This window comes from Cyprinus carpio, chromosome B18, assembly GCF_018340385.1.
Source record: "Cyprinus carpio isolate SPL01 chromosome B18, ASM1834038v1, whole genome shotgun sequence".
Lineage (NCBI taxonomy): Eukaryota > Metazoa > Chordata > Actinopteri > Cypriniformes > Cyprinidae > Cyprinus > Cyprinus carpio.
The window spans coordinates 10,805,810-10,816,691 of record NC_056614.1 but is presented as its reverse complement, the minus strand read 5'-3'; the positions used below and the strand labels follow the sequence as shown (position 1 = coordinate 10,816,691).

The 10,882-nt window shown below is 36.8% G+C and overlaps 1 protein-coding gene across 1 annotated transcript; it reads right to left on the bottom strand.

Moving 5' to 3' along the window:
- Window positions 1-205: 205 nt before the first annotated feature.
- Window positions 206-10,541, bottom strand: LOC109059389 (collectin-12-like). The gene is made up of 2 exons (XM_042743391.1): window positions 10,485-10,541; window positions 206-612 (listed from the first exon to the last, which is right to left on the bottom strand). Exons 1-2 carry the CDS (start codon window positions 10,519-10,521, stop codon window positions 206-208), a joined length of 444 nt encoding a protein of 147 aa, XP_042599325.1. The 5' UTR covers window positions 10,522-10,541.
- Window positions 10,542-10,882: the final 341 nt, after the last annotated feature.

Sequence of the window (10,882 nt, the reverse complement as noted above, 5' to 3'; positions counted from 1 at the left end):
ACAATGACAAAAAAAAGGTTAGAGTTAAGGTTAGATTATATAAAATATAATTAGCTTAATTTAACCAATAAATAAATAAATAAATAAAAAATAAAAATAATGACTGAAATAAAGTTTTTTTTTTCCTGTTAAATATTGTGTCTATACAGAAATGTTATCAAAACTGAAAGTGTGACAGATATACACAGTCTGTTCTCTATTACAATTAAAAAGTAATCTTTAAATGTACATCTATAAATGAACGGTAGCTGCACTCACTGTTGTTGCAGATGAAAGGTCGGACATCAGTACATGACAAATCCTCAAATTTTCCATTTTTCATCATACCACAAAAGCTGCCTTCTGGTTGTCCAGGAGCCCAGTTCAGATAGAGCACAGGTTCACCTGAAGACCACTGCCATTCATCACTACGCGTCCTCTGCAGCCCAATCCAGACATACTGAACACTTCCATCATTCACACTCTTCTTCAGCTCGTTCGTGTCGTTCATGTTGTCAGCGGTGGCCAGATCTGTGTATTTCTCTCTGCAGTATCTCTGAGCTTCAGTCCAGGTCTTCCTCTCATTTATAAAGTGATACTGACGCTGAACACATTCAGATACGGAGCAGAGAGCTGTGAAAGAGAGACACTGCTTTAATGCTTTTCATAACAGGATCAAACCTAATGAACCTAGAAACCATAAATAAAACCACAAACACACTCACCAATGAGAAGAAGAATGAAATACAGAGTTTGATCCATTTCTGAGGATGAAACACATTAAAAAACTCAAATACTCTAATTTTCATCTCAGAGTAAAACACCATGAATTTTTTTTAAAAACATCTTAGCGGCATAACAGGATTCACAACAATTCAGATAATATTAACATCTAAAAGTCTAATTCTAGTCTAAGAATGAACATTTGAGTTGTTCTTACTTTAGAGGTTGTGTGTCTGTCCTGAGTCTGATGTTTCTGTCTTCAGCGTTAAACTGTGTGATTATTATATCTGCTTTCATGAATCAGCGTCACATCATTTGTTTACTACTCTAAAAAAAAACCTATTTCATGTTTTACTTCCTCTTTTTTTGTGTATTTGTCCATGTCTTTCCACTAATTTTCATATTGACATCTGTGTCAGTCAGTATCAGTCAATATGAAATGTACTTTATTTAACAAAATTACATACATATGAACATTCTTAATTTACATTTTGACACTTAAAACTAAGTAGCTATTATAATATTACAGATGGATAGCACAACTCTGTTCAGTTTGAAATGCATTTTTATATTCCTGTTGAGGCACTTTTTACATGATGCTTTTTTAAACAAATAACCCACTAACGATCTGACTGAGTGAGGGGTTGAGGTCGTTAGTGAAGACGGTGATACTGGTGACTGACAGCCTCGAAAACCCTCCATTTGAGGCTGCAGTGTGTGAGATGAAAGAATACTCGTGATTATTGAGAAAGATTTTGTATTGCGTGAACGGTTTGAGGAATTGAAAAAAGACAAGATGAAGAAGAAAGAGAGATTCTTCCCTTTCTTATCTCGGGTTTCTTCTTTTTCCTCTTCTGAGAGCCGAGGCCCCTGCTGATGAAGATCAGACACAGCAGACATGAGCAACAGAGACGAGAGGAAGACTCTGAGCAGCCTGCATTGATCTGCTCATATATTGTGTAATTATTACCCTGAGATCCATTCATAATGTTAGAAAAGACTCCCATCATCCAAAATGAAACAATGACATCATCTGCTTCTGTTTCAGAAGAAATGTGTCTAGATACTCAATCTAGATGCTCGGTTGTGATTGAATGGAATGCAAAGATTAAAACATTGTTACATTTTTTAGAATTTAGAATGTATCTCTTTATGAAAATTCTAATATTGTTTCGTTTCCTACTCCTGCTGTCTACTGATTTTTTTTTGTTTTTTTTTTTTTTTTATAAAACATGAATATGTTTGCATGTAAACACATCCTCATTCATTTGTTTATGTCCACACCACATTTAGACATTCAGGCTGGACAGTATTTACATCTCTGACGTGAAACAGAAGCATAAACAAGTTATTATTTTAGTCGCATTTGATTACATTTCATTCAATTCTTATTAATATTTTAATTGCAGAAAAGTAAGACTGTAAATGTGTCTCAATTCAAAGGCCTACTGCCTCAAAGTCCACAAAGATTAAAATTAACATTGTTAAATGAGACTGTCTATGGAGGATTTCCTGTGTGACACAGCAGAGACGACAGACTTAAACAAATAAATAAAATAAAAAATAAAAAAATCCCCCAAATCATCCTAAAACAGCACTGTAACAAACTTCTGTAGTTTACAAAACACTAATACTGTAAAATAAACAAATGTTTACTGTAGAACTCGTCACATATTGACGTTTGGTCAGGACCCCTTGGCGTCGCCTTTTGACCCTCGAGGTATTCCTTTAGCATAATTTTTTGAAGTGCAGGTTTATCCTTTTAGTGTCACTTCTCATGCAGGGTCCTCTATTGTTTTCATTTGTAAAAAATATAAATAGTTTTATATAAATGTATACTTTCACTGGAGCACATAACCCCACCCCTAAACCTATAACTTCTGAACAATATAAACACACAACAGGGAAATAACAGTACAGTCACAGGTATTTAAAAAAAAAAAAAAAAAATAATAAAAATAAAAAAATCCTGCACATAAAGAAGCAGTATAAAAAAACATTACAAACAAGTCCTGTTGCATTCCAAGTCTTCTGAAGCCATACAATGTCTTTATGTGAAGAAGAGAGTAAAAACAAAAGGTTTTAATCACTGAAAATGATCCCGCTCATTTAAAAAGATACTCCTGACCTTAGCATGACACAATCAGTCACGAGATACACAAGAGCCAATAGCATTTCACAACCAAAGCTGACATAAGGCTTCTTCTGGTGGTATTTGTTGAATTTGCGCTCAGACTACACACAGGATCTGAGCTTTACAGCACAATCAGCAGATTACACCTTTAACTTTATTCAACACCCCACCTTTCTCAACATAGCAACAGTCAAGACTGGCTGCTGATATATTTATTAGAATGAGCTTTTAATCATGTGTATTGTCTAATCGCAGGAAAGGCCTCCCTTCACAAATCAACTTAATTATGATCATTAAATAATTTGTTTAAATTTTCAGCAGATGGATGAGGTTCATTGTGAGTTCTATCTAGATCTGGATTAACAGAACAATTCAAATCTCCACCAAGAATTGTTTCTTGACCAATATTTGGAGCATACACATTGAAAAAGTAAAATTTAAAACACAATATGTTCTTGACCAATATTTGGAGCATACACATTGAAAAAGGAAAATTTGTATCACAAAAACCAATATCATCTCTCAGAATCCGACCAGGCATTACCTCAACCATTTCTGGATGACTACAGACACGTGGAGCAAAAATAGGATGACAGCAACTGCACTCAGGATTGTTCCGTGGTGTAATGAAATATTGCCTTTCTGATCCCCATCCACTGTGCTTGAGTCTGCTGAACTCTATGTGCTTTCTGTAATAAAATAACATCTGCTTGCTTTAAATGCATATAATCAAATAAAACAACTCTCTTTTCTTTTTCCCAACAAACCCATTAAAATTAAAAGTCACAATCTTTAAGGTTGCCCTTAGGAACAAAAGAAAATGCAAAGAATAACCCAAAACATCACCCTATTAATCACAGCCCTATAAATGTTTCTTGAGACCAGCATTTAATCTATTTATTTTTTTAATTATTATTATTTTCTTTACAGTGGCCACGTGTTTTTAAGTTTATATCATTTGGGTTGATCAGTCTCCTCCAGTAATGCTTTCCTCATAGCCATAGCACAATAATTGAGAAAAAAGTTACAAATCAGAGAAATACTTCTTTAATTTTGTTCTTTGCTAATTAAAAGTGTCATTAACAAACTCGTTAATTGGTTGCACCATATAATACGATGGCTTCATTTGGAAGTTGCATTTTTTCTCTGCAGAACTGAAAACAGTGAGATAATCTACAATATCAGAGTCCTCACTGTCAGCAGATGTTTGTGAGCTCCATGACTCTCCGGCTCCCTCAGTGGTGATCTCTGATCCACTCCAAACCCCACTACTGACATTATCACATTCACCAGCATCCACTGAACACTTTCCCACATCCACAGCATTGCTGTCTGCTGCACGCTCTTTCAGATATTATATATCTTTAGACAAAAAAGTAAAATATCACTTAGAAAAAAATTAGTTTAGTTTCCTTTTTTTCTCTATCAAAATACTTGATTGTGACTGGCTGTAAAGTGGAAATAAAAAAATAAAAAAATATTTTTTTTAGATTTCATTTATTTGTAAAAATTATTTAGTTTAGTTTCTTACTCCTGCTGTTTACTGTAGGCTCTTTGATTGATTGTTTATAAAACATGAAGTCTATCTATTAAGAAGATGACCAACTTCATCCAGTGTCATCTAGGAGAGAGAAACATGGGTTTGCAGATGGCTGGTAAGGCCAATCTGAGCCTGAAAATGTCTCTGACTAAACAGCCAGATCAAAGACTTGGTACGGAGCCCGCAAATTCTTAAACTGTTCCCTCGGTTTAACAAATCGTCTCAGTTTATAAAACCATACTCACAAATTCTTAAACTGTTCCCTCGGTTTAACAAATCGTGCCCACGGATTAATAAACCATACCCACGAATTTCCAATCTGTGCGCTCAGATTTTGTAAACCTTACCTTCGGTTTTTGAATCCGTACCCACAAATTCATAATCTGTGTGCACGCTTTCACAATCCGTTCCCTCGGATTTGTAAACTCACAGATTTGTGGCCCTGCCCCCAACTAACTCTGGGGGAAAAGCTTAGTGTAATAAAATCACCTAAATAAGTCTTCATGTTAAGAAAGAACAGTACACAAACACATATCCAAAACTGTAAAAGGTTATTTAAAAATAAAACATTCATGAATTATTTTATGACAAATGTCTTAAGTGTACTCATTTATTTAGCCTATAAATTAAAATAATAATAATAAAAATAACTATTATTATTATCATATGTTATTATACAGGTTATGCATAAGAAGCTTTTATCCAAAACGACTTACAAAAGAGGAACAAATTACTCCAGAGTCAGTCACAACGCCAGGTTTATTATACAATAATAATCAAGTGCTAAGATTATCACAAATTAAACAAGATTTTGACGCACATCTTTCTTCTTAAATCGTTGTATTCCACTTTGTACTACAATTGTTAGAGAATTACTTCAGGCACTTTGCTGAAGACCTATTCCACATAATAATATTCAATAAAACTGTATGTTAACAAGTAGGAGCTGGACCGAGGGTACGGATTGCAAAGTTATGAATTCCTAGGTAACGAATTGCGAAAGCGTGCACACGGATTATGAATTCGTGGGTACAGATTCAAAAACCGAAGGTACGGTTTACAAAATCTGAGAGCACGGATTGGAAATTCGTGGGTACGGTTTATTAAACCGAGGGAACAGTTTAAGAATTCTTGCGTATGGTTTATAAACTGGGGGGACGGATTGCAAAACCGTCGTCATGGATTGTATTTTTTTTTCCTACAGGTGACTTCTCAGGCTCCGTAATTTGGGGTGTCTCTGTCATGTGATTGTTGCTCGCTCAGGCTTTGCTTGCAGCTCTTTTTTTCTTCAATGTCTCAATGCTCAGCTGCTCTGAGAGCGTGGCCCCATCTGTTACAGCAAGGTGCCAGGAAGAGCATTCGAGGTCAAGGTCTTCCCATGAAGAGTAATCAATGCCAAAATCTTTCATTGAGGCTTTGAACCTCTTTTTCTGTCATTTTCAGCTCTCCATACAGGAAGCGTTTTATTAGACGTTTGTTGGACAATCTCACAATGTTTCTGGCTCAGCAGAGCTGAGGTTTTTGCAGCATTGTGAAGATACCGGCATGTTTGTCCTTTCAAGTATGTCTGTGTCGGGGACTTTATTTTGCCACTTCCCTTTCAGCAGTCCAGAGGTGGAAGTGGTTCAGCTTCTTGGCATGTTGCTGGTAGACTGTCCAAGTTTCAGAGGCATGAAGGAGGGCAGATAGGACTCCTGTCCTGTAGACCTTCAGCTTGGTGGTCAAGCTGATCCCTTTTTGATCCTGCATTGATGAGCGATGTCTGCTAAAGGTCTTGTCTACTCTAATGTCTGTGTCATCATTGATATTCAGGATGCATGATAGGGTGCTCCCTAAATAGGTGAACTTGTCCACTGTTGACAGTGTCTGGTTGTTCACTGTCACTGTGGGCTCCTGGTATGGTTTTTGTGGGGCAGGCTGGTACATCACCACAGTCTTCATTATGCTAATAGTCGGGCCAAAGTTGTAGCATACAGTGGAGAACAGTTCCAGGCTGTCCTGCATGTCACAAGCACTTCACATATTCAGGGCACAGTCATCAACAAACATGACGTAATGGAAGTATAATGACATAGTCTGGCTACACAGACCTTGAACTTATCTACTTATCTGTCAGCATTGCAGGAACAGTGTGGGGGCAAACACGTAGCCTTGCTTCTCTCCATATGTAACTACGAAAGCTAGATCTCAATCATCAAGCACACAAGCCTGCATGCCGTTGTGGTATTGGCATACTATGCAAATTAATCTTTCAGAGCAACCAAACTTACTCATGATCTTCCAAAACCCCTCACAACAGGTCAACATTTGGTTCCTGGCACTTCTCTTGAGATTGTCCGTCAGCAAATATCATGTTTACTGTTCCTCGTTCTTTCCTGAAGCCACACTGGCTCTCGGGGAGTAGACCCTGCTCTAAGTGCACAGTGAGACGGTTCAGGAGGATTCTTGCAAGGATTTTTCCTGAGGTGCAGAGGAGTGAGATTCCTTGGTGGTTATCACACATCTGTCTGTTTCCGTTGTGTCTGTAAAGGTGCACTATGGTGGTGTCCTTGAAGTCTTGAAGGAGAGTACCTTGTGCCCACATTGTTTGGAATAGTTCTGTCAGCTAATTTTGCAGGCATGGTCCAGACGCTTAGATCTCAGATAAAACATGGTTATGTTTGCATGTAAACACATCCTCATTCATTTGTTTATGTCCACACCACATTTAGACATTCAGGCTGAACAATATTTGCATCTCTGATGTGAAACATTAGGATAAACAGTCAGTGTTATATTTATTTAGATTTCATTCAGTCTTATTTATCTGTTTTATTGCAACAACAGGAAAGTTACACTGTAACTGCATCCCAATTCAGCGGCTGCATCCTTCAAAGTCAAAGTGGGCGTTGTTAAATGAGACTATGAAGATTTCCTGTTTGTATCACCAGCTGTTCCCGCCCACCGCTCCTATCGCCTAGCAACTGTGTGTGACAGCTGCCATCAGGTACACAGCAGAGATATTTCTGACAGACTTTTACATACAAAAATGGAGTCAATATTATAATTCTTCCAGGTAAAATAAGTTTGGTTAAACTGTTTATCAATTTTATCTAATTAGCAACAATTAGTCAACATAGTTTATTTCTATGCTTATTATTAACAGCTAATTTTCATTTATTTATTTATTGCCCTGCAATAGAGCAATGGCTTCACCGTTTCAATCAGGCCATTTTTCCCAGAAACATACAGTGGCCGAGCTTAATGAATTATGATTGAAACCAAGCTGGATTTTATAATTCTGATGTTGGGAAACAGTCAAAGAAACAGATGGGATTGCTGGTTGTACAGGGGTTTATTTGAGCTGCTGTTGTTGACACATTCTTTAATGTTTCGTGCAAAATTCTAGAGATTTTATACCCAACCTTCACACCTTAAAGAATAAACATTACTTCATTTAGCTGAGACACACAATGTCGGTGTTCACTGATTCATATTCAACCAGTCATTTCTAATCTAAAGACATTGATACATGAAACTCAATATAAGAGAGAGAAGTAGCTGTAACACCATACACAGATCCTTTAAACACAAATAATACATTTAATAAACCTCATATCACACACTGCAGTTATATTATTTATGTCAGGATGAAATAGAAACTAGTATAAATGTATATCAGATTGAGAGTCTATGATGCCCTTTGACCATCACAAAATTCAGTGAATTTAGTAAATGACACACACACACACACACACACACACACACACACACACACACACACACACGTTTCGACTGCCTTTTGAGACAAAAACTGTTCAAATTATTCCTTTACAAAGTGAGTGATGAATGAAAATGAAGATAAAGGGAGTAAAACCACACAAGCACTTCTTATCTTGCATAAAGTTCTGTTCATCCTTTCACTCTGAATATCTGCTGCAGATGAAGTTGAGTTTGTGTAGTCTCAGGACGGCTGATCCAGCGCTGATCTCCTCCAGACTCCTCCAGACTGCTCCAGATCTCACTGTGTGTTCACAGTCCTCCTCTGATGTACCGTTCCCTGGAGCCCAGTTCTGATAGCACACAGTCTCTCCACTCACCCAGAACCAGACGCCCACAGTGCAGGAGTGACGCAAACCCAACCACACCTCCGCAGTAGACGCTCGTTTAACCACGTTCATCACATGACGCTGAATCTCTTCTGAATGAACCGAGACCAGATCCACATGATTCTGTCTGCAGTATCTCAGAGCTTCAGACCACGTCAGATTCTCTCTGATCACAATCAGTTTATCTGGAAACCAAACAAAGCACAAGCAGAAACTAGAGAGAGACTGATCAAAAACAACATGCAGAACAAACACTGGGGATGAATTTGTCATGTCAGACATGTAGAGTGAACTTTAAGAGATCTGGAGGTGATGATGGAGTGAGTGTGTTTTGTGAAGATCTCACCTTCATGACACACAAAAGGATATTGATTGGTGCAAGAGACGTCATGCCATCGTCTCTGAGCATCCAGTTTGACAGCTGCACAGTTTTCATTACCTCCAACATTATTAGGTTGACCAGTGTTCCAGTCTCTGAATGAGGAGTCACTCTGATCTGACCACTGCCATGAGTCTCTGAACAGACCGATCCAGAAATACTCTCCAGATAAATTATTATCACTAATGATCTTCTGAACCTGTTGACTGTCATTCTGGTTTTTCACACTGACCAGATCAATGTGATTCTGTCTGCAGTAACTCTGAGCGTCTCTCCAGTTTATCGTCTGATTGCCAAATAAGAGTCCTGTGTTGGCTTCAAGAAAAAAGAAAAAGAAAAATGGAACTTTTTGGAGTGACTTATGAATCCGTTTGTACATTGTTCTTATTGTTCTCTAGGAGCAGCGGTTGGAAACATCAGAAACAACTTGAGCTGCTTCTACAGCTAGTGATTTATTGGATATTCACAATATATTTAGGATTATTTTAAAGATGTAACTTATTTATCATGAAGTAACATCTGGGAACATCATGATTATTATAAAGCTCTTTCTGTTTGTCCATTATGTTTCCTTATACTGTACGTCTCTCTAGAAAACTGGATTCAGACACAAAGAGTCAGATGAGAGAATCGTCAAACAGAGGACATTGTTACACTGCAGCTAAAATGTTGACTAGTCCCAGAAACATTTACTTGGACAGTAGATTAGTCATTTAGAAATTAATCCAGTTGATACTCTATTGTTTTATGTTTTAATGGACTAGACCTAATCAACAAGTAAAAATGTATGTTTGTGTTGATATACTCAAGGCTGAAAACATCAAGCTGGATCACCTCTAATCTCTGCTGTAAATTAATTATTATCAAAATATTATTATGATTATTAACAACTACATCCATACCAGTCTCTCTTTCTCTCTGATATTTTTCCTTTAGTCTCTTCATTTGCAGGTTCTTATTGTGACAAATTACCCTTGTGTTAGAAACAAACAAACAAACAAAGCAATAAATAAATAAATAAAAATAATAATGATTGAAATAAAGTTTTTTTTTTTTTTTCTGGAAAATATTGTGTCTATACAGAAATGTTATCAAAACTGAAAGTGTGACAGATATACACAGTCTGTTCTATATTCACAATCAAATTAAAAAGTAATCTTAATCTATAAATTAACGGTTGTTGTGATTTTAAATAGCTGCACTCACTGTTGTTGCAGATGAAATGTCGGATATCAGTACATGACAAATCCTCAAATTGTCCATTTTTCATCATACCACAATCTCTGCTTTCTGGTTGTCCAGGAGCCCAGTTCAGATAGAGCGCAGGTTCACCTGAAGACCACTGCCATTTTCTCTGCAGTCCAATCCAGACATACCGAACACTTCCATCATTCACACTCTTCTTCAGCTCGTTCGTGTCGTTCATGTTGTCAGCGGTGGCCAGATCTGTGTAATTATCTCTGCAGTATCTCTGAGCTTCACTCCAGGTCTTACTCTCATTTATAAAGTGATACTGACCGCTGAATACATTCAGATACGGAGCAGAAAGCTGTGAAAGAGAGGCACTGCTTTAATGCTTTTCATAACAGGATCAAACCCAATGAACCTATAAACCATAAATAAAACCACAAACACACTCACCAATGAGAAGAAGAATGAAATACAGAGTTTGGTTCATTTCTGAAGAGAAAATATATAAATAAACTCAGATGTTAAATATTCACTGATTCATTTTGGTGTAAAACATGATTTCAGTGACAATTAAAAAATCCATCTTAACAGGAACATAAATGCACTGTACACAATTATTAAGACAATATTAATATCTCAAAGTGTAATTCTAGTTAAATAATTAAAGTTATTCTTACTTTAGAGGTCGTGTGTCCCTGTCCTGAGTCTGATGTTTCTGTCTTCAGCTTTAAACTGTGATTATTATATTTGCTCTCATCCAGCATCACATCATTAAACAAATTCTTCTTCCTCATTCATGTTTTTCCCTTTTTCTTTTTATGTGTTGGTATTTGTGTAATTCTCTGGAA